This window comes from Peromyscus maniculatus, chromosome 4 (assembly GCF_049852395.1).
Source record: "Peromyscus maniculatus bairdii isolate BWxNUB_F1_BW_parent chromosome 4, HU_Pman_BW_mat_3.1, whole genome shotgun sequence".
NCBI lineage: Eukaryota > Metazoa > Chordata > Mammalia > Rodentia > Cricetidae > Peromyscus > Peromyscus maniculatus.
The window spans coordinates 38,119,484-38,146,963 of record NC_134855.1 but is presented as its reverse complement, the minus strand read 5'-3'; the positions used below and the strand labels follow the sequence as shown (position 1 = coordinate 38,146,963).

General features: G+C 42.4%; 1 protein-coding gene across 2 annotated transcripts in view; it reads left to right on the top strand.

Moving 5' to 3' along the window:
• Window positions 1–27,480, top strand: part of Ly75 (lymphocyte antigen 75) — a 129,814-nt gene that overhangs the window by 94,988 nt on the left and 7,346 nt on the right. For both annotated transcript variants that reach the window (XM_006984635.4, XM_076568561.1), the window contains 2 exons: window positions 12,280–12,390; window positions 27,294–27,410. In XM_006984635.4, coding sequence (XP_006984697.1) covers window positions 12,280–12,390; window positions 27,294–27,410 — 228 coding nt within the window. The remainder of the gene's footprint in view (window positions 1–12,279; window positions 12,391–27,293; window positions 27,411–27,480) is intronic.

The following is a 27,480-nucleotide window of genomic DNA, read 5'->3' as shown; positions in this document are numbered from 1 at the left end:
GGCCCTCCCAGCTCTTCACTGACGTTCTCTACACTGACCTGTGGGAACTCCAACCTTCTGTTTCGTCTACACAGGATGCCAACCCCCTAGTTGTTGGCATGGTCATTCCTCCCCTACCATTTAGCTCTTTGTAGTTACGTCATACCCTGAGGCCTTGCTCCACCACCTACTCTCTATGTTACAATGTTTCATCTTCAAAGCTTTTCTGAGTGTACTTCGTCTCTCTGTATCCTTGCCCATCACTCTCTTCCCAGGAACAAGCTATTTAACAGCAGGAACCTTACTGTCTTGAAGGGTTTCGTTTTATTTTGATGTGTCTTTAAATTTTATTTTATAATAGGATGATGGAAAAATTGGATGATTTAAAAAGTAGAAGGGTATTGTAAAAAGTAGAAAGAATTGTGGATTCTTTCCAATTGTGTCTCTTCTGCCTGAACTTAGAACTGAATTCAAAACATTTACAACTTGTAAATCCATAGAGGCCACTTTTTCTCAACATTGTAGGTGGAACATTTCTATTTCAGAGGAAATGATCTCAAATTAGATGTAAGAATATTTTTATAGGGGCTGGGAAACTGGCTCAGCGGTTAGGAGCACTGACTGCTCTTCCAGAGGCCCCAGCTCAATTTCCAGCACCCACATGGCAGCTCACTATTTGTAACTCCAGTTTCAAGGGACTGGAAACCCATGTCAAAACACCAACACACACAAAAATAAATAAATAAATAAATAAACAAAAAATAATTTGTTTTTAACAAAATAATATTTTTTTAATTTTATTTTTTCCAACAAAAAATTGAATTCACAAATAGTTACGATTTTAGCATCTCTCTCATTGTTGAGAAGCCCTTGAGACTTTGCTGCAGTATTGAAAATCAATGGTGCCACCAAAAGCATGGGTTCACTCTGCATGGCTGTGTCAGCCTCTAGAGCAAACCCAGTTATCTGATAATGGTACACGAGAGCTCCTCTAGACGGTTTTCAGCATGATACCTCACAAATCCATCCAGACAATAGGAGCCAAATCTGGCTTAAAACGAGGTCAAGAAAGAACAGTTTTGCATCATCCATGTCAGGTAGGTGATTGTTTTTATGGGGTATTTTAGAGTTTGAGGAGAAACCAATGAGAAAGGTACAGATGACAGACCTCTTCTATGGGTAAATATCGTAACAGTCCTTTGAGGCTGGGCATGTTGGCAAAGGCTATGCTTAATTGAACATTTGGTCCAGCTGCTCTCTCCCGGACTCACAACACGTGTAATAAACAGCCATCATTGCCCCCTTGTCTTGATGAAGTTGGCCTATGGCAGGTCAATGAGCGCTACGAGAGAACGGAGAGTGTCATTACACTTGGCTTGGGAACACAAGATTCACTGTGGCAATAACCTTTCATTCTTTTAGCACATGGTACGTTTAGGTAAGTAATCTATATAGGAACTTTTGGAGCTAAGTGCTGGTTTTAACTTTTCCATGAGACAACTAAATTTTTTTAATTTGTTTTTTTATTGGTGCTTTCTATGTAGCAGTAGCACTGAGGTACAGTCAGGGGAGATGGGTGCACACTGGTGAGACTACTAAATTTCTAGGCATATCAAATTAGCAAAATTATGAAATTATCAAATCCCTGAAAATGTCAGTTAAGTTCGTTATAAATAGCAATGTACCTTTCAGAACTGTTGGGAAGAAATAGGAGTTATAGAAAGTAACTTTGCAGGGAGCTCTACAGGCAGTTCTTAGTTCCAACAGATTTACAGTAACCGCTAGCATGGAAGGCGACATAGGTCAGCTTCCCACGCATGAGGTACGTGGCCTCATCAACTGTCCTTACGGGAGAGTCAACCTCTTTGTACTATGTCTTGAGTGTGTCTCAAGCTGGGGTACACACTCAGCTTTCCCAGAGGGGTTTCCTTTTTAATTAACTAGAGGTACAGCTCATGCTGGAATGGGCCGAAGGAGAAGGGGGCTGAAAGTTCTGAGTCAACAGTGTTTTTCTGCTTCTGTCACTTGTAGCTTTTTCTTTCTTTTGATCTTGTCATAATTATTCAACAGTAGCCTGGTTGTCATCAGCATCACCAGGATCACTTTCACCTCCGGAGTTTCCTACTTGCTTTATCTGACTTCAATATCTGGTCTTCACCTCTTAGAAGCATCTGTGATTGGCAGCCTTCGGAGATGTTCCCGGCGCTTCTTCTCATTTAGTGTTTACTCGGGTGTAGCTCACTCCCACACTGAACAGGGCTGACCTATTTCATAGTGGTGGTCAGCTTTATGTATCAACTTCAGTGCACTATGAACGGATGCCTAAACAGCTGATAAGACACTATTTCTGGACTGGATTAGCATTTGAGAATTTGAACCTGAACTTCTAAACCCTGAGATTAGCATTTGTGTCTGTAAACCCATCAGCCTGGGCTGGCATCATCCAGTCCCTTGAGCTAGAACACGAATGCTGAGGAAGCACAAATTCCTTTCCAACCTGAGCTGAGGCAGCCATCTACTTCTGCCTTGAACTTGCTGTAGGCACACCTGCTTCTCAGGCTTTTGAACTCAGGTAAGGATTTATGCCATTGCCCCTGTCCCTGACCCCATTCTCAGACTTTCAGACTAGGGTTAAATAACACATCATATGTTCTCCAGCCTGCCAAAGATAGACCATGAGGTTTGGTTTTGGTTTGGTTTGGTTTTTTTTTTTTTTTTTTTGGCCTCTATAACTGTGTGAATCAGATAGCTAGACATCTGTAGGTAGGTGGGGCAATGGATAGATAGATGATAGATGAATTATAGATAGATAGATAGATAGATAGATAGATAGATAGATAGATAGATAGAAAGAAAGAAAGAAAGAAAGAAAGAAAGAAAGAAAGAAAGAAAGAAAGAAAGAAAGAGAAAGAAATATGGCAAATCTTTCTTTTATTGGTGCTGTCCTAGAAAATTCTAATATATAGCCCATAGGATGTTTCAGAAATGAGTGAGTGTGACCACAAAGACTGCATTCTGTAAAGCTTTCACTTCCGCCTTGCACCGCGAATCCCTAGCTCTTGGGAAGCCATCTGCTTGATTCGTTACTTTTCTCATTGCTGGGACCCAATACCTAGCAAGAGTAACGTAGTGGAGGAAGGGTTTGGGCTCACAGATTGAGAGTAAAATCCATTCTGTGGCAGGAATTTGTGATGACGGGGTGTGAGGTTGCTGCCTCTAATATCCCAGCAGACCAGAAAATGGAAAAGACAGAAAAGGGGGCCTGGTTATAACCCTAAGCCTCAACCCACTTCCTCCAGCTGGGCACCACCTTCCAAAAGTTCCACAACTGTGCAAAACAGAGCCACAGCTGGGGACTGAGTCTTTGAACACATATGCTCAAACCAGGACATTCATTCTTGGTTTCCATAGACTTGTGGCCATTCACAATGTAAGGTGCACTCGGCTCAGCTTCTAGCATCCTCAGAGAATGAACATTCCCAACCCTGTTTTAAACCCTTGTCTGTGAGCCCCTGTAATATAGACAAAAATGTATGTTTTCAGTATAGGGCAGCACAGACTATTTCTCATTCCTACACAGAAAGTAGCGAGGAAAAATTGGACCAAAGCAAGAATGAAACCCAACAAGGCAAATAGCAAACCTGCAGCTCCATGTCTGGCAGCTGGAACTCCAGCATCATGGCAACATCTGGGCTCCAACAGGCTTGGGTAGCCCTGTCCCTCCAGCCTACAGCTCATGTGGCCATTCCCTTGGACCAGCCACACTCAATGTCAGCAGCTTTTTTTTGTTGTTGTTGGTAGATGCCCTTTGTGTCTGGCATCTCCAATCTCCTAAGATCACTAGCGCACCCTAGGCTTTACTTAACTTCATAGCTATATACAAAAGCTCCCAGCTCCATGCATGGACTCTGACCCTGTCGCGCACATTGCCTGGCTCTGGCAGCTTCCTGAAAGATGGGCACAATCTTCCATGAATCTCTCATGCTTGCCTCTTGTGTGTCTACAAATACAGCACCATATAGACAATAGCGAATTCTGCCACCAGATGATAGCCTGGCCCCTCCTGTACCACAATCTCCAGTACCCTTTCCGTATCTCTATGACTGAACATAGCAAACACTTCTCTAGGCAGCTCAGCTGCCCAGAATGGTTTTTGTTCAGGAACACTATTTCAAGTGAAAGTTCTTAAAATGGGCTTGCACTGTTCGACCCTGGTGCTCTCAAGGGGCAGAGTCTTGTTTTAGGGCATCTTTCCTACTGTCTCCGTGAAAAGTGTGTGTACGGGAGGAGGGCTCTTTGATAACACTGAGCTCGTTAGCGGTTATGGATACTGTATCCCACCTGCCTTAGCCCCGACTTCTAACCTCCCCGCCTTTCGTTACCAAACTGCACATTTTTCGTATTTGGGGGCTTCACTTCCTGCTCACTGGAAATCTGGCCAAGAGCAATTAGTAGTACGGCCATGCCAAACCTGAATGCCATGCAATCTTGAAGTTTTCCCTACCAAACAAATCAGTCTTTGTTTCCTTAATTACCCCTAAGTCAAGCTTTCAAGACGGAGGCAAAATGAAACCAGTTTCTTTACCAGACGATGACTCTATTAGTCTCTGAAAGCACATGATCACAGCCTTCCTGTCTGTACTTCCTTCCTCATCTTTCCTTCCTGTCTGTACTTCCTTCATCGTCCTTCCTCTGACTGTACTTCCTTCCTCATCCTTCCTCTGTCCATACTTCCTTCCTCATCCTTCCTCTGTCTGTACTTCCTTCCTCATCCTTCCTCTGTCTGTACTTCCTTCATCATCCTCCCTGTGTCTGTACTTCCTTCATCATCCTCCCTCTGTCTGTACTTCCTTCCTCATCCTTCCTTCCTGTCTGTACTTCCTTATCATCCTCCCTCTGTCTGTACTTCCTTCATCATCCTTCCTTCCTGTCTGTACTTCCTTCATCATCCTCCCTCTGTCTGTACTTCCTTCATCATCCTCCCTCTGTCTGTACTTCCTTCATCCTCCTCCCTCTGTACTTCCTTCCTCATCCTTCCTTCCTGTCTGCACTTCTTTCACCATCCTCCCTCACTCTCACTGGGATTGCCTCTTAAACTCTGCTTAAACTTTCTAGGACCTCTCTAGCCTCCAGCTCCAAATTCTTCCACTTTTCCTCCTAAAAACCTAAGAAATGCAGTCAGTTTTCTCCCAGCAGCCACCATGACCCCAATTCTCATTATCAATTTTATGTATTAGCTACTGTTCTCACAGCTGGGACCAAATACCTGATCAGAGAAAGTTAGGGGAGAATTGTTTGGTGCACCGTGTGAGAGGCTAGTCCAGCAGGGAAGGAAAGGCATGGTGGTAAGGATAGCTCACGACTCTCGTAGCAGCAGTGTGTGGATGCTTGCTCATTTCGTGGGCCAGAAAGCATAGAGAGGACAGGAAAGGAAAGAGCCACACAAAACAATGCCACTTGCTTTAGGATTAAATGACCAAACAGGTTAGTCCATAGAGGCCATTTCACTGCTGTGGGATAATGCTCCTGTAAATTGATTTAATAAAACGCTGATTGGCCAGTAGCCAGGCAGGAAGTGTGAGCAGGGTGAGCAACTAGGAAAATGCTGGGAAGAGGAAGGGCAGAGTCAGGAGATGCCAGCGAGCCACCCAAGGAGCAACATGTAATGGGACGCAGGTAAAGCCACAGAACATAGGCCAGCCTGGGCTACCAAGTGAGTTCCAGGAAAGGTGCAAAGCTACACAGAGAAACCCTGTCTCAAAAAAGCAAAAAAAAAAAAAAAAAAAAAAAGCCACAGAACATGTGACGATATATAGATTAATCATTATGGGCTAATTTAAAATAAGAGCTAGCTAGCAAAAAGGCCTGAGCCATGGCCATGCAGTTGTAATTAATATAAGCCTCTGTGTGTTTACCTGGGGATGCGAATGGGAGAGATTTGTCCCGACCACTGGCAGGCCAGGACACGGGAAATCTTCTGACTACATTTCACATTCAAATCAAGACATATAGGGACTCCTCAGCATTACTGTGGTAAGAAACTGAGGTCTCCAGCCCACACCAACTCACTGTTATAGGAATGTGACTTCTTGGGACCAGTAGTCCAGCTGTAGTTGAGTGTTCAGATGACTGCTGCCCTAGCCAACACATTGGCTGCATTTGCATGGGAAAACCCTCCAAACAACCCAAGTAAGCTGTTGCTTCCGGTTCTTAACCAGAGACACTGGATGAGATGCTGTTTCCTGCTTTAAGCTGGTCATTTGTCACACAGCAGATGGTTAGCCTCAATTTGACAGAATCTAGAATTACCTGGGACACGGGCCTCTGGGGATTATCTTGATTGCATTAATTGAGGTGGGAAGACTTACACCCATTGTGAGTGGCCCGGTTAGTTCCCACTGGGACTGTATAAGTAAAGAAAGGGCTGAGAAGTAGCATGCATTGATGACTCTCTGCTTTCTGTGGATGCAGTGTAACTAGCTGCTTCTGCCTCGACTTCCCCCCATGATGAACTATACCTTTGAACTGAAAAGAGACCCCTCCTACCTTAGGTTGATTTCGTCAGAATATTTTTTCACAGCAACAGAAAAGGGAACTACGACACCATCTGATCTGTTACTTGACTTCTTTGCTTTTGTGCGTCTGTCCCCACTAACTTACACCTGTAAGAAGACCGGGTTCTCCCTCCCTTTTGTTCACCAAGGAATTCCCAAGCACCTAGATAGGTAGTGTTTTCAAAAAAAAAAGAAAAATAGTGCAGAGGATGGCCTAAGTAATAGACCAGAGATCCTATCTGGGTCAGACTTTTCTCTACAACCTAGCTTGCTTGCCCAGAGCTGTGGGCTCCCTCACTCTTATGCATGTTACTCTGGGTTGTGTTCCAGACAGTAGAGCACCTGTTAATGGTGATATGATTAGATTTAAGACCGGATCTCTGCTGACTTGCAGTTAATAATCAAACCTGAGAAATAGGTGACCACAGTACAAAGCAATACTGAATGTGTCCAAAACTTCCAATGATCATATAGCCTCTTTTGAATGAGAATGGGTGCTCTGGGTCCTTGTTGTTTGACAGAGTCTTTTTAAGTAGCCCTGGCAGGTTAGGACCCACCAGACTTCTTGTGTTTTGTGTGGTATTACCTCTTAATACTGCTAAAGGATCAATAATTTTCAGGGAGAGACATTAGAACCATAGCATTGTAGATAAAATTCTAATTGGTCTTATTAAATAAGAAACACAGAGTCAAATGCAGAGTTAAAAGTCCAGAGATCTAGCAGTAGCTAAGAGCTAAGACCACCTTGTCTTACCACTTGATGCCGTCCTTCCCCTGAGAGAGAGACCTTCTTCCTGTGTCCTGTCTTTTTATTGCCTTTCTGTTCTGCCTTCTCATTGGCTCTAAACACAACCACATGACTTCCTCCTCACTGCCTGTCTATACAGACCTCCAGGTCTCTATGGTTGATACTGGGATTAAAAGTTCAGGTCACCTTGCTTTGGATGTGTCCTTGACCACAGAGACTCTGCTTGCCATGTGATCAGATTAAGGGCATGGGCTACCACTGCCTGACTCCCACTTATGCCTCGCTGTGACTTCTGATCTTCAGGCAACTTTATTAACATACAAATAAAATCACATTTCATCACAAATAAAATATCACTACTTAGCATTCTCCAGTTCAGCTCTTCTTAGTGTGAAGCATGTAGAACAGTGAGCCATGAGAAGAAGGCTTGGAGAGACATTGCTTGTTATTGCCATGAAGCTGTGAACTAGAAGCTATCCACATATTCACCAAAGAAACAGTGGAAAAATGCACACATTATGTAACAAGGAGAAATAATAACCCACAGATACAAACTACAAACAAGTGACTCTCATAAAAGTAATATTTATCAAAAGAAGCTAAACACAAGAGAACGTTGTACCTGATCTCCTTACTGTAAAGTCCCAAAAAAGCAAGATTGACCTATGGTGTTCTAAGTTAGGGAAATGATTTCATTTGGGGAAGGGGTGGTAACCAAAGAGGGCAATGTTCTGTTTCTTCATTTTGCTGATGACTGTGTGGGTGGGTTCCGTTTTTGGAAGTTTACCAAGCTGCATAGTTATGGCTTGTGCTTTTTTGTGTATGCTGTGTTCGATGACAAATTTATTTTTTTAAAAATGTACTAGTAAGGTGATAGCATTGGCATTGAGGTCGATTTACTTAAATTTGGAGACATGAGACACTGTGGAGTTTCAGAAAGGAGCAGATGAACTCAAGGTAAAGCATTTGAAGAAGATAGAAATAAATTGGTATGTGAAGGTGAAGAAGAGGATTTATTCACTCAGTCAAGTATTTTATTTTATTTTTTTAATAATTTATTTTTATTTTATTTGCATTGGTGTTTTGCTGCATGTACATAGACTGTGTGAGGGTGTCAGATCTTGGAGTTACAGACAGTTGTGAGCTGCCATGTGAGTGCTGGGACTTGAACCCAGGTCCTCTGGAAGAACAGTCAGTGCTCTTAACTACTGAACCATCTCTCCAGTCCCTCAGTCAAGTGTTTTAAATCCTTACTGTAGGTCCCTAACCAGGGGAGGAAGACAACAAAAGTGATTGGGGTTGATAAAAGCTACATAGTCTGGGAATCTTGCCTCATTGTGCTGTGTGGTTTGCATGCCTTATCTAATGTTAACAACAATAATCCATCTGTCTTAGTTAGGGTTTCTGTCGCTGTGAAGAGACACCATGACCACAGCAGCTCTTATAAAGGAAAAACATTTCATTGGGCCTGGCTTACAGTTCAGAGGTTTAGTCCGTTATTGTCATGGTGGGAAGCATGGTATCATGCAGGCAGACATGGTGCTGGAGAGGTAGCTGAAAGTTCTACATCCAGATCCAAAGGCATTAGGATTAGAGACCCTGGGCCTAGCTTGAGCATCTGAGACCTCAAAACCCAACAACAGTGACACACCTCCAACAAGACCACACCTACTCCAACAAGGCCACACTTCCTAATAGTGCCATAGTGCCCCTCCCTGTTGGCCTATGGGGGTCATTTTCATTCAAATCACCACACCAACCAAGAAGACATCCATCCTTTTCATCCCCCAGTAAACACAGGAACCAAGAGAAGCCATCAAGGAGGAAATCCTTCCTGTTCTGATGTCTAATGCTTGCTCTTAATGCTCATTTGCATTGAAAGATCTGTGTGGTAAAATTGCAAGTGAAAGCTAGAAGAAACTCCAGTGCTGATGTGTCAAAGAAGATGATACAGGAAAAGGGTTCTACCAGCATGAAGAGATAAAGAAAATGGTTCATGGCCTGGAAGTAGATTTAAAGACATAAAAGTCTTTCTTTTTAAGAAAGAGGCCAGATGTTCTGTAGAGGCCCATAAAGGTTTCCTAGTGAGATCTGAGTTTGCTTCACCCAGCAGGGCTGCAATAGGAAATCACTTGACCACGTGCATAGTTACCAGGTGATCAGAAAGGGTCTGCACTTGGCTGTGCTAGGGGGAGGTCTTTTGCTCCACCCCTTGGCATTCCTATAACAAGTCTTTTAGAAGAGATAGCAGGGGCCGGTGGATAATGATCCAGGCCCTCCCAAGGCTGTCCTGTGTTTCTATCTGTTTTTCTCCCCTCTATCCTTCTGTCTACTATCTCTTATCCCTCTCTCCTCAAGCGTACCCTGTCGTAAAATGTGGGAGCCGGTCTCCCAGCTGGGCTCCTACAGTGTTCACAGGAGGAGCAGAGGCACAGGTGGAGCAAAGGTGCCTGAGTGCTGCTTGGCAGGAAGAGAAGGCTCCTGGCTGCCCCAGTACAGCCTTCCACTCAGTGCCCTGTTTTCAGGCCCCCTCAACTTTCCTCCTGCATGTGTCTGTCATGTCCAGTCCCTCAGTCTTTCTGGACGTTATTGCTTTGTAAACCTCAGGCTCATGCCAGCATAGTGTGTGATGCAAGTATTGATAAAACAGTAGGAAAGGGGCTGGCAAGATGGCTCCGTGGGTAAAGAAACGTACCTGTCACTGAGTGTGGAAACCCAATTTTGATACTATGGACCCTCATGGTGGAAGGAGAAAACTGACTTCTGCAAGTTGTCCTGTGACCTCCACTTATACATTTGTGGCACGCATGGATGTATGTACCTGTGTTTGAGTACACACACACACACACACACACACACACACACACACACACTGATAAAAAATGTAGTTAATTTTTTTTAAAAGATATCCAGGCATGGTAGCACGCACCTTTAATCCCAGCACTCAAGAGACAGAGGCAGGAAGATCTATGAGTTCCACAGCCTGGTCTACAAAGTAAGTTCCAGGACAGCCAGGGCTTGTCTTGAAAAACAAAACAAACAAACAAACAATTCCGAAACACAATAGGATGGAAAACTGCCTGTATATAAAATGAGTTGTATCTTCCTCATCCTAGTATGTTTTGGATGATTTCACTATTAAAAGTAGCAACATGCCAACTCACACTTGGGATGATGTTAAGTGAAATAGTCATTTATTTGTTCTAGTTGACATATGAAAGGCCTGAATTAGTGAATTAATCCAATGTGAGTATGATATGGCGATCCAGCCATCTTGTTACTCTGTCATCCTATGGCACTTTTGGCCTCATGGTAGCTGATGCAGTCTAGCCAACAGGACAAGGAAAATTGTAGTTGAAAGTTTTCTCCAGTCCCCCCTGGCCCCGCAGTCCCACATCCGCTTATAAAATAATCACTCAGAGGCTTAATATTATTTACAAACTATATGGCCTATAGCAAGCCTCTTGCTAGCTAGCTCTTATATCATAAATTAACCCATTTCTGTTAATCTATGTTTTTCACGTGTTCTGTAGCTTTACCGGTCTGCTGGCATGTTGTTTCTTGGGCAGCAGGCTGGTGTCTGTCTAGACTCCACATTTCTCTTTCCTGTCTCTCCTTGGATTTCCCACCTGCCTCTAAGCTGCCTTGTCATAGGCCAAAGCAGCATATTTATTAACCAATGGGAACAACATATATTCACAGCATACAGAAAGCCATCCCCCAGCAGAAAATAGGGTATGAGGAACACTTTTCCTTTCTTGACTGACTTCTGCTCACCCCTCATCCTCCAGAAAACTGGAAAATAATCTATTTTGGTGACAGTGTGCTCTGTGCTATCAGAGGCCAAGGTTAAGTACTAGGGGTAACTCATGTCATAGTTTGGCCTCAGTAAAATCAAGAATGCTGAATTAATTGAGTGTACTGCAGCTGATTACTCAGCTCTGGTCTTTATAGAGGTGCTTGCTTCTATTCCTCTATATTAAATTATAACACATACAGAACTTAAAAGTGAAACTATAGAGGTGAGATCTTGCTGATTTTATGTAAACTTACAGGAATATGTAAGCCTAATTTTTTTTGTTCTTTTGTCCACTAAAATTAATAAATCCTCTTCTATTCCTCCAATTTGTTTCAGTGAAATCAAGTTCTTACAGGCTTATTTTTGCATATAATGCTAAGTGATGATCTTCTGGGTCCCAGGCTTAAAAGTTTTATATCTTCATGATGAACAAAAGAAACCCAGGTAGAAATAGGGATGTCCTTCCTAAACAGCAGGAGCAGGAAATGTAAGGTTCAGCTTCGCAGAGCTATGGAATCTTTATTGATAAGATGCTAAATTAAGAACATACAGGACTTGACAAATATAGCTCAGTGGGAGAGCACAGGACCAAGTATACATGATGCCCTAAGTTCAAATCCTAACCCTCACCACACACACCCAACACCCACAGGAGGACAATGAAAGGAAGAAAACAAGAACATCAGTCGTGTTTGCTTGTGCAATATGCAATACTAAAATTTTCCTGAATATTCATAATCTATATACTGTCTTCTGTTCTCAAAAGCAGAATTTGAACAAAGGGATTTTGCAGAACTCTTAAGACTTTTAAAATTATATTATATATATATAATATATATATATATAGAGAGAGAGAGAAATTATATATATATTATATACGACAAAGATAGCCCTCAGAGAGAAGCTTTAAATTCTGACTAGTTGATTTCCTTCGTAGTTGGTTGGCTTGGTGATGACGCTTAATTTGCATGTCTGAATTGCTAAAGAATCAACACACTTGTAACTGCACTGTGAAGACAGAAGTGAATCATTGGCACATTTTTTTTTCTACATGTAAAATGGAAAAAAATGAATTCCTTTTACACTGGTTGATTTCTTGTTTTAACAAAGGAAATGACTTGTGTGTACATGTGGACTTTTAATATTCAATATCCTTAGCATCAGGAACTCATATTAATATTCTTTTTTTTCCCACATAGACTGTCCTTCATCCACCTGGGTTCAGTTCCAAGGCAGCTGTTACATTTTTCTTCAAGTAACCACCAACGTGGAAAGCATAGAGGATGTCAGAAACCAGTGTACTGACCATGGTAAGGAGCTTTAAAAATAGTGATGATCCAAATATCTTTTTTTTTTTTTTTTTTTTTTTTTTTTTTTTTTTTTTTTTTTTTTTTTTTTTTTGGTTTTTTCGAGACAGGGTTTCTCTGTGTAGCTTTGCGCCTTTCCTGGAGCTCACTTGGTAGCCCAGGCTGGCCTCGAACTCACAAAGATCCGCCTGCCTCTGCCTCCCGAGTGCTGGGATTAAAGGCGTGCGCCACCACGCCCGGCTCCAAATATCTTTTAACCGTGTTCCTAGAATTGATGTGCAGACAGTGGAATTGGCCATACACTTTCTCCCTGGTTGGAAGACAGTTGCTGGACAAGACTGCTCACATTGGAGTGACAGAACCGTAACCACACCAGTATCCATTCAGTGTGTGTGCTGTGAGAGTGCCATGTGAAAGACACTGACTCTTAGAGTCAGAGAACCTAGAGCAGTGGTTCTCAACCTTCCTAACACTGCGACCCTTTAATTCTGTTCCTCATGTTGTAGTGACCCCCAACCATAAAATTAGTTTGTTGCTACTTCATAACTGTAATTTTGCTACTATTATGAATCATGATGTAAATATCTGCATTTTCCGATGGTCTTAGGTGACCCCTGTGAAAGGGTCCCACAACCCCCAAAGGGGGTGCTACCCACAGGCTGAGAACTGCTGGCCTAGAATAAGCCTGATCTCGTCTGCTCACTTCTCTCCAACAGAAGACAGTCCTTAGTATTTATTGCACAGCATGTCAAGTATGGTATGGGAAGAAATGAGGAACTTTTTCTTAAAGAATCTTTTACCTGAGTTTTACAAGTTACTTTTTAGATTTTACTGGCCCAGAACAGCATGACAACCTTAAACATGTAGGTTATCAACCTACACCTATGTGTCATTTGGACCTTTACCGTGCGGGGGATGCATTGCTTTCCACATACCTTTTTTCAACAATATTAGAGCTAATTGTGCGTTTTCTCTCTCTCTCTCTCTCTCTCTCTCTCTCTCTCTCTCTCTCTCTCTCTCTCTCTCTCTCACACACACACACACACACACACACACACACACACACACTTTTTGGTCAGGGACATGGGATGGAAAGAGGAAATGGTTAAAATCAGAGCCATCCATTTAACTTAGCTTGACATGGAGACTCCAAGGCATAATAAGATTGATTACACTTTTTAAATGTTTATTTACTTTCTGTGTATTCATATTTTGCCTGTATGTACGCATGTGCACCACATATGTGCCCAGCACCTGAGAAGGTCAGAATCGGGTGTCAGATCCCCAGGAATTGGAGTTGCATATGGTTTATGAGCTACCATCTGGGAATTGAACCCCAGTCCCCTGCAAGAGCAACAAGTGCTCTAACCCTTGAGCCTCCTCCCTAGCCCCTACATCATTTTATTAAATGAAAGTTAAATTTAGACAGGCTGAGCACTCTGCATGCAGACAGACTGAGTACATTGGTTTTCAATGACCTCAAAGCCTATGATGAACTTGGTTACAAAGCTGGGTAAAAGTTCAGTTAGTGAAAGCGGACTACTTTAAAATGTATTTTCCGGAAAACACATTCCCACACCGAACCATGCCTGGCATTGTGCTTAAGCACTTCGGTTTCCATGGCTTTACCTATCAGAACAAGCCTATCGAGCTGTATATTTAATTCTCCTTTATCAAAACTCAATTCAGTTGTTTGTTCAAAATCACACAGATTGATGATAACAGAAGCCGAGATTCGGACCTAGGCCTGCTGGTTGGGTTTGCCCACAAGTGCCCGTCTGTCCTTGCTGTCTGTCTCTGTCTCCATCTCTCTCTCTCTCTCTCTCTCTCTCTCTCTCTCTCTCTGGACTGCTCTTCCTTACCCAGGGTCTGATAATGTGACAGTCTTCAAAGACGCCTGCCAACAGTATGGTCCTTCCTGATCACTTGCTTACATCTTACAATCTCTTTGCCCTCCCTGTGATTCTAGGCTGGTCCTTGTGACTTGCTTGCTAAATTAAATGCAACTCATGTGACCCTCTGGGACACCTGTGGTCTAGACCCTTAAGAAGACTAGCAAATTTTCTGGAAGCCAGGAGAAGATGTTGATTTGAGGAAGAGGGAGTAATTAGAGTTAATGCTGCTAGCAGCTCAGCAGGGTGGGGATCGAGAGCTCATCTTTGGATGCACGAGTGTGGGTGTGTTAGGATTCACACAGAAACCTCTATGCGCCTCAGAACAAATTCCGAACTGGAATAGATTCAAGAAAAAAAAAAAAGCAGGAAGAAAGGCCGGGAGGGTGAGTGTAGGTGACTCGTCTCTTGGTGAAAAGTCTAAAAGGACACCAGCAGCAGACCAACAATGGTACACGGTAAGAATGAGTTTTAAGGTGGCAGAAATTCCATCAGCTTGTCTTAATCCTATAACAGTTCTTAATGTTCACCCACGATTTTCTCACAGTATCAACTCACTGTAATATATATATATATATATATTTTATATATATATATATATGGAATTCCTAAAAGCAGAGTTAATGCAAATTACCTTTTTTGTATTCCAATTTCATAATGTGTAACAAGCTAGAATTATTTTATAGAGTAACAACAGACAGGAAGCCCACAAAGCCTGTAGCCAGCCGAGTTGTTTGTGTGCGAGTGTGGGCAAATGCAGAAGACGGTCTCCCCTCCGGTGTGGTCCTCACCTTCCATCTTGTTTGACAGGGTCGCTGATTCATCACGGCTTCATATGCCAGGCTGGCTAGCCTGTGAGCGTCTGGAGGCTTCTGTCTCTAGCTGCTGTCTAACCCTAGGCATGCTGTGGTTCTGTGCATGTGTTACCATGATCGGTGTTAGTGAGTCCTGGGATCTTGTGTCTAACCCTAGGCATGCTGTGGTTCTGTGCATGTGTTACGATGTCCTGGGGATCTTGTGTCTAACCCTAGGCATGCTGTGGTTCTGTGCATGTGTTATGATGAGCGGTTGTTAGTGAGTCCTGGGGATCTTGTGTCTAACCCTAGGCATGCTGTGGTTCTGTGCATGTGTTACCATGATCGGTGTTAGTGAGTCCTGGGATCTTGTGTCTAACCCTAGGCATGCTGTGGTTCTGTGCATGTGTTATGATGAGCGGTTGTTAGTGAGTCCTGGGGATCTTGTGTCTAACCCTAGGCATGCTGTGGTTCTGTGCATGTGTTACGATGATAGGTGTTAGTGAGTCCTGGGATCTTGTGTCTAACCCTAGGCATGCTGTGGTTCTGTGCATGTGTTACGATGATCGGTGTTAGTGAGTCCTGGGGAGCTTGTGGGACAAGCGCTTCACCCACAGAACCATCTCCTCAGCTCTGGGGTTCAAATGTAACAATTTACTATTTACACAGCCAGGTGTCACCCTTCCCTGTAGCAAGGACTCCAGACATGCGCCACACTCTCAGCAAAATGCCTTTAAAAAAAAAAAAAAGACTGATTTTCATTATGCACATTGTCCAGGCTGGCCTTGACTCTTGCCTCAGTTTCCTGAGTAGATAGGATTACAGGCATTTGCCATAGGACCCCAGCAACATTTCTGTTGTTTTGAGGGTCCCCCTCACACCCTGGGTGTGAATATTGAGGCCAGGTCCTCAGGCACGTGGAGTACATGTGTTCCAGCTGTCTCACTGGTCTTCTTTGGTTAAAGGTGTGCTTGGTGTGACAGCTGATAAACTGGGTGGGCTCTTTGTCCCCAAAGACACGCTTCTGTTAAGACACATTCTTTTTTTTTTTTTTTTTTTTTTTTTTTTGCTTTTTTGAGACAGGGTTTCTTTGTGTAGCTTTGTGCCTTTTTCCTGGAACTCACTTGGTAGTCCAGGCTGGCCTCGAACTCACAGAGATCTGCCTGGCTCTGCCTCCCGAGTGCTGGGATTAAAGGCATGTGCCACCACTGCCCGGCTAGACACATTCTTTAGTGAGATCTAGAACCATACAACCTGAGTGAAATAAGCTTGTGGCATCGGTCTTTAGTTATTTAAAGGTGCCCTTATTTCCATGTTAGAACTGAAAATCCACTGGATCATCTCATCCCACTTTCTTCTTGATCAAATTCCCAACTCCATTCCTTAGAAATGCCCTGCCTACCTTTAATCCCATGTGGGAGGCAGAGGCAGGCAGATCTCTGAGAGTTCCAGGCTAGCCAGGGTACATAGTGAAGGGGGGGTGGCGGGATGGGGAGAGGCAAGGAAGAATCTGGGTGTGGTGATGCTCGCCTATAATACCAGCACTCAGGAGGCAGAAGCAGGATGATCAGTGGGTGCAAACCAGGTTGGCCTACACAGTGAACCACTGCTTCAAAAAAATAAGGGCTGGGGGCATATTTCAGTGGTTGAAGCCCTTGCCTAGCATGGACAAGACCCTTGAGTTCAATCCGCAGGGCCACTGGGGGCAGGTGCTGAAAACATAGAAACAGCACTGTGGTGGCTAATTGGGGTCATCAACTTGACTGGATTGAGGGATGCTTGGAGATTCGCTTGAATTCACCTGAGCTTACACTGTTCTTAGGCGTATATTGGGCCTTTGGCCCCGGATGTAGGACCCGCACTAACGGGTCTTTTCCTGTTCTAAGGGATCTTGGACTTAGCCACCATTAGCTTCCCTTGGCTCTCCAGTGTGCCAATGGCCATGGATGGAATTTCAAGCTCTTTGATCCTGCAAGCCTATATAATAAATCCTCTCATAGAAAAATAAAATAAAATAAAAACTGCGATTTCTGAAAACCTTCTAGTACAACATGTTGGAAAACTATAAAATTATACTAAGTATATTTAATTAAAATCATATTCCTTGCAGAAGGAATAAATGGAAATATACTTTTATTGATTTTGTTGAAGCGCCACAGACTTCTGTGTGTTTTTGACTGTCATCGTGTACATAGGCTGGCCTGGAGTGTCTGATCCTTCTGTCTCTGCCTCTTGAGACCTGGGATTATAAGTGCATGCTGAGACTTCCTGCCCACATTGCACATAAACATATTTATTTCCCCTTGGAAAGTCCGTAGCTGCTAAATGGTGTTGACTTGTTGGCTTTTGGCCTTGTTGGCTTTTGGCAACACACACACACACACACACACACACACAATTTCTAGTATGCCTGTAGGGGTTTATTTCAAGGTAACTTAGTAGAATAGTAATTTTTCAAGTCCTAAGAGAATTTTAAAATGGTTTCCTTGAAAACCATCTTCAGTCTCTGTTTTAGAACATAGTCTACCTGGAAAGCCCAGGCTGGCTGTATATATTGTATATACTTATTGGATAGTTTTTCTTGTATTAGTTATAAGCTTTTTTTAATTTTAGACAAAAAGAGAGGAAATGTGGTGGTATTGTGTTCCCCAAAATATTGTGTACCTTAATAAACTTATTAATAAACAACCGTGCCTCACGGCTTCCTCTTTCTCAGCAATTTATAGTAGTTATGTTTAGATGTAAGCATAGATTTTAATAGTGTAAACTATAGTGGAGGCTGCGAGCCATGAAAAGCCACCAGCTATATTAATTAGCTCATTGCCAAGCCTTTCCCCCCTTTTATTGAAAATACAGCCTTTAGAGTTATCAGATAAGCAATTGTTTATTGTACACAAGCAAAATTGGCCCCTGACTGGCTTCCTTTATGATGCAAATGTATTTTCTTGAGCAAATTCGGTAAAATTAAATTGAAAACACAGAACAGTTTTGTGGCTTGACTCCTGTTACTTGTTTAGAACTGTTATTGGGTTTCTTGTTGAAGCAAAGGAAGGATTTGGGACTTTTTAAATTGAAAAATTTTTAATTTTAAAATAAGATAAAAAGGGAGATCACTGAATCTACTTTTTAAAAAGGAACTACTTGTTTTAAATTAGGATAAGTAATGAAATTTTTTTATCTGAATTTATCAAATGTTAATGGACTAGACATTATTTTATATTAATGGAGATTTTTGTCTGAATCTGTCAAATGTTAATGGACTAGACATTGTTAATGTAATTCTTGACTGTATATATTGTATATACTTATTGGAGATAGTTTTTCTTGTATAAGATTTTTTTTTATTTTAGACAAAAAAGGGGGGAATGTGGTGATATGTTCCCCAATATATTGTGCACTCTAGTAAACTTATCTGGGGTCAGAGAACAGAACAGCCACTGGATTAGACATAGAGGCCAGAAAAAGGTGGCACACACACCTTTAATCCTAGCATTCCAGAGCCAGAGATCCGCCTGGATCCCAGTGAGTTCAGAGCCACACTGCAAATAGCCAGGCATGGTGACACACGCCTTTAATTCCAGGAAGTGATGGCAGGAAGCAGAAAGGTATATAAGGCATGAGGACTAGGGAATAGAGCCTGGTTAAGCTTTTAGGCTTTCAGCAGCAGTTTAGCTGAGATTCATTCCAGATGAGGACTCAGAGGATTCCAGTTTGAGGAAACAGGATCGGCTGAGAAGTTGGCGAGGTGAGATGGCTGTGGCCTGTGCTGTCTCTCTGATATTTCAGCATTCACCCTAATACCTGGCTCCAGGTTTGTTTTTATTAATAAGACCTTTTAAGATTTGTGCTACACTCTTGTGTATAAATGATGTCTTTTTCTGAATTAAAAGTGTATTCATTTCAAGGTTATGGATGTAGTGTAAGGTTTTAGGTTTAATCCCCAGCACCCACCTCACCCTTAAAACATAAAGTCTTACTGATTTGATTTCTTAAAGCTCTTGTGCATCTCTAGAAATCCCATGTGTTTTTTCTAATAATCTCATTTACTTCCCTCTACAAATTCCCATTTAACAGATGAATTAGAAAGCTAACGATATTAGTATTCTTACTTTGGGCCATAGTGGTGTTTTGTTTAGGATCATAGGTCACTATGGTAATTTGGAAAAAATTACTGTAACATAAAAGTCATTTCTTAAACCTGGTATTGGGTTTATAGAAAGTAGGTAACATTTATTTTTAGGGGACCCTAGAGAGCTATTTTTACAGTATTCCCAGAGCTTTGTGCTAATTTACTTTATTTTTGCTAGAATTATTCATGTAGAGAAATAAGTGAATAATAAAGCTGGTGAGATAGGTCAACAGGAAGAAGCACTTACCTACTATGTAGGCCTGACAACCTGAACTCAGTCCCCAAAACTCACGGGTCTCATGGTGGAAGGAGACAATTCCAGAGTTGCCCCTACCTCCACATGTGTGCACGTATGCTCAGAAAGATTTCTCTCTCTCCTGTTTGCACAATGATATTGTTCTCTCTGTCTGTTTGTCTCTGTCTGTCCCTCTTACACACATAGACACACACACACAATTAATTAAATAAAAAATGGCAGGCCGGGCATGGTGGCACACATCTTTAATCCCAGTACTCAGGGGGCAGAGGCAGGTGGATCTCTAAGTTCGAGGCCAGCCTGGTCTACAAAAGCAAGTTCCAGGACAGCTAGGGCTGTTACACTGAGAAATCCCATCTTGAAAAAACAAAAACAAAATAAACAAACAAATAAATAAATAATGGTCAATACCTCAAACTAAGCTGAAGTCTGTAATATATGCTGTCTATTGTAACAAGCGTTTTCAATTTGCTTTTTATGAGAAAAGAGCTGTGTCATCATTCAGAAAAAAGAATAAAACTATCAGATTAAATCTCATTAGGTGGTATTACTAATAATGTGTTGTTAAATAATTTTGCCTGAGCACATATATTCCTTGGGGATTCAAACTGTCATTTAAGAAAATGAGAGTGTATCTTATTTGCCACATACAATAATTAAGTCTCTATAGTACGTTGTTAGATTATAGAGCTTAAAATATTAAAGTTCCATTGACTGCAGAAAGATCAAAGACAAGGACGGAGGAAAAAACCCTCATTTCTGGATACTGAAGAACCAGCCCACCTCCATCTTAGGCTTAGAAGGCATCTTATAGTAAAGACAAACTAGGTTCGTTCCTGGTTATGATTAAACCTGTTTCTCAAGATCTGGGCTCTGCCCCACCTGTGACCTTAACTACAAGTGGTTCTGTACTGCCCGTTCCAGAAAATGGCAACCTTATCTTTGCTGTTATAACCATCTTGCAACCCTACCTTCGTTTCAAAAGGTTGCTATGACTACCTGTTGTTATGACTACCTTGTCTTGACCACCTTGCAATCATGTCTTTGTTTCAAGGGAGTCTAACTTGTTATGATTATAATCTGCTCATGTAACCCCATCTGTTTCCCCACCCCTACCCCCATTTGGAAACCCCCTATCTCTGAGCTATAAAAGCCTTGTCTTCCTCATATCCAATGCTGACCCCTCAAACCCTGCCTTAGGGGGAGGCAGCCCATGTACATGAATTAAAAAGCTTGCTTTAATTAATTTGGCCATGATGATTTAGGTCAGTGGTCTGTTTCTTTCCCATCTTGGGGATTAACAATACCTCTTGTACTACCTAGGTTTATGTCAACTTGACACAAGCTAGAGTCATCAGAGAGGAGGGAGCCTCCATTGAGAACATGCCTCCATAAGATCTGACTGTAAGGCATTTTCTTAGCTAGCAATCAAATGGGGAGGGGCCCACTGATTGTGGGCAGTGCCATCCCTGGGCTAGTGGTCCTGGGTTCTATTAAAAAAAAAAAAGCAGGCTGAATAAGCCATGAGGAGCAAGCCAGTAAGCAGCATCTCTCCATGGCCTCAGCATCAGCTTCTGCCTCCAGGTTCCTGCCCTGCTTGAGTTCCTGTCTTGACTTCCTTCGATGATGGACAGTGATATGGAAGTGTAAGCCAAATAAACGCTTTCCTCCCCAACTTGCTTTTTGGTTATAGTGTCTCATTGTAGTAATGGAAACCCTAACTAAGACAATTCTATATATGTTAAGTATTTCTCCTGAGGATTTTCCTAGAAGAACAGTTTGGTTGCACTCCACCATTAAGTACTAGAGTAGATTATTAAAAGTACACATGGCATTTAATAGACAGGAGGTGGTATCATCAGCTGGCACTGATTAAAAAAAAACAATTTTTTGTAAGTTGCTTTTAGAACATTTATTAAAATATTTCTATGGGTTAACAGAAATAGCAAAGAACCAAAGAATTAAAGTACAAGCTATGTAAAATCCCAACTAAAATCCAGAAGTGTCTAATGTATTCACTCACTAGCTTAACCAAAAACCAAAGAAAGACACAACACTCAACATAATAAAGTACTGCAAAAACAGTTGGCAATTTTATGAAAACTGTTGATTTCATATTTTACATCCCTTTATCAATCGACAAAGCTTTTTGAATGTTATGTACATATAAAACATAAATATATAAACATCAATGTATATATAAAACAAGATATAAAAATACATTATAAACTTGTAATAATTGCTGAAGACATAATACATGATTCTCAGAGACAATAGGTGGGATACTGTGGTGGTTTGAATGAGGATGGCTCCCATAGGCTCATATATTTCACTATGTGGTTCCCAGTTAGAAATATTAGGGGGTGTGGCTTTGTAGGAAGAGATGTGTCACTGGGGGTGGGCTTTGAGATTTCAAAAGCCCATTCCATTCCCAGTCAGCTTTCTCTGCCTCTTGCTTGTGGATCGAGACATAAGCTCTCAACTGCTCCTCCAGCACCATGCCTGCCATGCCTGCCCCCTCCCCCCACCCCTCCACCTCCACCGCCATGATTGTCACAGACTCTAACCCTCAGAACCATGAGCCCCAAATTGAATGCTTTCTTTCCTAAGTTGCCTCGTCCATGGTGTTTTGTGACAAAGATTGAAAAGTAACTAAGAAGTTTCCACTCCCTGGCGGCCACAGCTTGTGGTCATATCGTCATGCAAAATACACTTAGTCCAACTTCCAAAGTGTTTTACAGTCTCAACATGCTTTCAAAGTCCGAAGTCTATTCTGAAACTCAGGAAAATCTCTTAATTGTAAGCCCCTGTAAAATCAAAAGGCAAATTACATACTGTAGCTAGCGTTTTCTGGCCTTGCCCACAGTCAGGACAAATCTTTGTCACCCGCCAGTCCCACAGCCGCTCAGACCCAACCAAGTAAACACAGAGACTTATATTGCATACAAACTGTATGGTTGTGGCAGGCTTCTTGCTAACTGTTCTTTTATCTTAAATTAACCCATTTCTATAAATCTATACCATGCCATGTGGCTGGTGGCTTACCGGCGTCTTTACATGCTGCTTGTCCTGGTGGTGGCTGCAGTGTCTCCCCCCTCCTTCTTCCTGTTCCCTCAATTCTCCTCTCTCCCTGTCCCACCTATACTTCCTTCCTGGTCACTGGCCATCAGTGTTTTATTTATATAGAGCGATATCCACAGCAACATACTTCCAACATACAATGGCACAGATATGTATTATCATTCTGAAAGGGAGGAATGGAGCACACTGAGGCAATAGTGGGCCTAAGTAGGACCAAAAGCAGGCAGGGCTGACTCCAAACCCCGGAGTTCCCTGTCTGATTTCAAAGGGCCAAGTACAGATCACTTCTCTGCCTTGGGCCGGCTCTACTCCCTGTATTCAGCCCTCCTTGGCAGACTTCCCACAGCTCTGGCACCTCCGATATCCTGGGGTCTCCAATGCAATCCAGGCTTCATTTTCACAGCTTAAAGCAATGACCTCTCAGGGACTCCCCTGCCACACACTTGATCTCAGCAGCTCTCCCTAGCCATGGAGGAAGTACAACAAGCCCCCTTTCTTGAGTATCTTTCATCACTCAAGACAGAGAGAGCCACACAGCAGATGCTGCCAAGTTGGTTGCCTACTTGGGACGAGGCCTGGTTATATTTGTGTAAGCTTTGATTTGTTGTTGCTCTTTAGGATAAGAAAATCCCCCAGGCCTTTGCTTTCCAAGTTGAGGTTTAGCTGGGTAGTGTCTCACCCTGAAGGAACCACTCTCTTTACTCTATTTTTTTGTTTTTGGTTTTTTTGTTGTTGTTGTTTTCTTGGTGGTGGTGGGTTTTTTGTGTTTGTTTGTTTTTTTCCGAGACAGGGTTTCTCTGTGTAGCTTTGGAGCCTGTCCTGGAACCCACTCTGTAGACCAGGCTGGCCTCAAACTCACAGAGATCCGCATGCCTCTGCCTCCTGAGTGCTGGGATTAAAGGCGTGAGCTACCACCACCAGGCCTCTTTACTCTTATTTTACATCAGGCCTCTTCTTATCTCTTTCAGCACAATCCTTGCCTCCAACTTTACATTTCCTGGTGTTTTTCTCCTCAAACTGTACATTCTTTTACTTCTTTGTGACCTGCTTGCTGCTTTTCGTTGTAGACCTGCGTAAGAATGATTATGAATAACAACATGACAGTGGTAGACTGCCTTGAAATCTTCCCTGCTAATGAAATCAGTCCAAAACGTTTCAATTTAACCTCTGGCATATTCTTAGGACAAGGACAAAAAGAAGCCACATTCTTTGCCAAAACACCACAAGAATGGTTTCTAGCCCAGTTGCTAATATTGTTCACTTCTAAAATCTCTTGGGCTAGACCTCCATAGTCCAAATTGCTCCTAACACTACTGTCTTCCAAGGTCCTAAAGGACAGCTCCTTAAGACCCTCTTATTGCATTCAATTGCTTTCTTAGTCCAAAGTTCCAAAGTCTTCCACATTCTTCCAAAAACCCCCCACATGGTCAGGCCTGTCACAATGATAGCTGGTACATACTTAGTTACTTTTCAATTGCCGTGACAAAACACCATGACCAAGGAAACTTTTAAAAGAAAATGTTTAATTTCCAGCTCATGGTTCCAGAGGGTTAGAGTCTATGACAATCATTGTGGGTGGAGGGAAGCAGGGCAGCAGGTATAAGGCCATTATGAGGGGGAGTACAACAGCAGGCGTAAGATCACTATGGGGGAGCAGGGCAGCAGGCGTAAGATTATGGGGGGGGAGCAGGGCAGCAGGCATAAGATTATGGGGTGGGAGCACAACAGTAGGCATAAGATCACTATGGGGGGAGGATGGCAGCAGGCAAGCAGGCACAGCACTGGGGCAGTAGCTGAAAGCTTACATCTTAATCCACAAGCAAGAGGCAGAGTGCTCACGGGACTTTTGAAACCTCAGAGCCCACCCCCAGTGACATACCTCCTCCAACAAAGCCACACCTTCAAAGGAACCAAGAATTGAAATACATGAGCCTGTGTGGTGGGTGGTGGTGGGATTCTCAGTCTAACCACCACAGTTATGGCACATACATGGCATGAAACACCTAAGAGAATAAAAATGGTGGCTTTAGAAAGCCTTGCTTGCTGCATTCTGACTTTAAAGTGTTAGTATATTAAAGGTCAGACTTCATTTTTTGTTTAAAAGACCTTTCATAATCACACGATTATCATCAAATACTATTTAGAAAAACATATGTAAACAGTTTAAAAAACAAACAAAACCTAAGTTGGACCATCCTGAGATAGTCATTGTTAACATTTTGGTAACTGTGGTTCCCATCTTTCAATGTCATGAATAGGCTGTAGTGATTATGCCTGGGAAAAGCCATGTGTGTACAGTTGAGTGTGTGATTAATCATTGTACTCATTTGGAGTGGACAGTCAGTGATTAACACAGAATATGCTAGTAAGGGTCGCTCAAGGAATATGTGCTTTAGGTCTTCAGATATGCCTCACCAAATTTTCCCCAAAAAGTTGTTCTCATTTTTACTGATCATCCACATATCAGTTCCTAGTTTTCTGCAGCAAGTGCTAAACTGGTTAGTCTGAAAATCTGGAAGTTTAATTTTCGTCTTTTATAAAATTGTCACTTTTGTGTGGATGTATGTTTGTGGGAACACATGCACCACGTGTGCACCTGTGTTGTGTGGGGGGGGAACTTTTGGGAGTTGGTTCTTACCTTCCACCTTCCTGAGGCAGGATGTCTCTTATTTCTGCTGCTGTACTTTATACTACAGGCTCAGGTCCACAAACTGCCAGGCAGTTCTCCTGTGTGCACCTCCCATTTCTACGTAGGCATGCAGGAATTGCAGATGCATATAACCACATCTGACTTTTTATGTGGGTTGCAGGGATTGAACTCAGGGTGTCAAGCTTGCAGGGCTAGCTAGATCTTTCCCTGCTTAGCTTCCAGATCCCACATTTTCATCTTTTTTTTTTTTTTAAACCAGTGATAACTTTTCACATTTCTTGGGTTGACTTTTTAACATTTTCTTTTTTTTTCTTTCTTTTCTTTTCCTTTTTTTTTTTTTGTGCCTTTCTTTCTTCTTCCTTTTTTTCTTTTTCAAGTCTGGTAGCCCTGGCTGGCTCTTCTGGAACTCACTCTATAGTCCAGGCTGGTCTTGACTCAGAAATCCATATGCCTCTGCCTCCCAAGTGCAGGAACTAAAAGTGTGTACCACCACTGTCTTGTTTAGCTCTATTTCTCTTTCTTTCTCTCTTTTTTTCTTTCTTTTTCTTCCTTCCTTCTTTCTTTCCTTTCTCTCCTTCCCTTCCCTCCCTCCCTCCCTCTCTTTTTTGTTTGTTTTGAGACAGAGTTTCTCTGTGTAGTTTTGGTGCCTGTCCTAGATCTCCCTCTGTAGACCAGGCTGGCCTCGAACTCAGAGATCCGCCTGGCTCTGCCTCCCAAGTGCTGGGATTAAAGGCGTGTGCCACCACTGCCTAGCTTAGCTCTATTTCTATTGAAGTGTTTGCTTCTATTTTATAATAGTCTGCTTAGTTTCTGGTTTTCCTCTTGACAGTTGTTTTAGTTAGTGGTTTTTTGCTGTGAAGAGACATCATGACCATGGCAAGTCTCATCATCAAGGAAAGCATGTAATTAGGGCTGGCTTAGTTTCAGGTCTAGTCTATTGTCATGATGGTGAACATGGTGGCAATAAGGCAGACATGGTGCTGGAGGGAGCTTAGAGTTTTAAACAGAGCTGTAGGCAGTAGGAAGAGGAGAGCCACTAGGCCTAACTTGGAATGATGGTTTGAAAGAAAATGGCCCCCAAAGGGAGTGGCACCATTAGGCGTGGCCTTGTTGGAGGAAGTGTGTCACTGTAGGGGGGGCTTTGAGGTGTCTTGCTCAAGCTTCCCTCAGTGTGACTGTCAGTCGACTTCCTGTTGCCTGAATGATGTAGCACTCTCAGCTCTAGCTCCAAGTCTGCCTGCATGCTGCCATGTTCCCACCCTGATGATAATGGACTAAACCTCTGAAACTGTAAGCCATGCCAATTAAATTTTTTTTTTTTTCCGAGACAGTTTCGCTGTGTAGCTTTGTGCCTTTCCTGGATCTTGCTCTGTAGACCAGGCTGGCCTCGAACTCAATATTTTCTTAATAAGAGTTGCTATAGTCATGGTGTCTCTTTACAGCAATAAAAACCCTAAGACACTTGGGCTTTTGAAACCTCAAAGCCTACCCCCAGTGAAAGACTTCCTCCAACAAGGCCATATACCTAATTCTTCTCAAGTAGTGATACCCATTGATGAATAAGCATTCAAATATATGAGCCTATGGGGCCATTCTTACTCATGTCACGACAAATACATTTTAAGAAATTTATTACTTTTGTATATTATAGTATGTATGAGTGCAGGTGTACACATGCCACAGGACATGTATACAGGCCAGAGGACAATGTAGAAGTTGGTTCTCTCCTTCCATCGTGTGGTTCCTGGGGACTGGACTCAGAACAGAACCATCTAAGCTGGCCATGGTAGGCTTTGACTTTCGGACCACAGACATCTTCCTTCTGTAGTTAACCACAACTCCTGCCCATTTTAAAGGTGTACAGGTAAAACATAAAGCACAATTTTTATACACTTCATGATTTCAATTTCTTTTCCTCATTATGTATACAGAATTCTGCCTGCATGTGTCTGCATACCAGAAGAGGGTACCAGATCTCACTACAGATGGTTGTGAGCCACCATATGGTTAATGGGAATCGAACTCCAGTGCTCTTAACCACTGAGCCACCTCCCCAGCCCCTCAACCGATTCCTGAAGTTGCTTTTCTTTTAAAATTATTTCAGGAGCAGACATGATAAGTATACACAACGAAGAAGAAAATGCTTTTATACTGGACACGCTGCAAAAGCAGTGGAAAGGCCCGGACGACCTCCTGCTAGGCATGTTTTATGACACAGACGGTAAGTGGTATTTGCCTGTGAGACATGATTTTTTTAATTTTTTTATCTTTATGTGCATTGGTATTTTGCC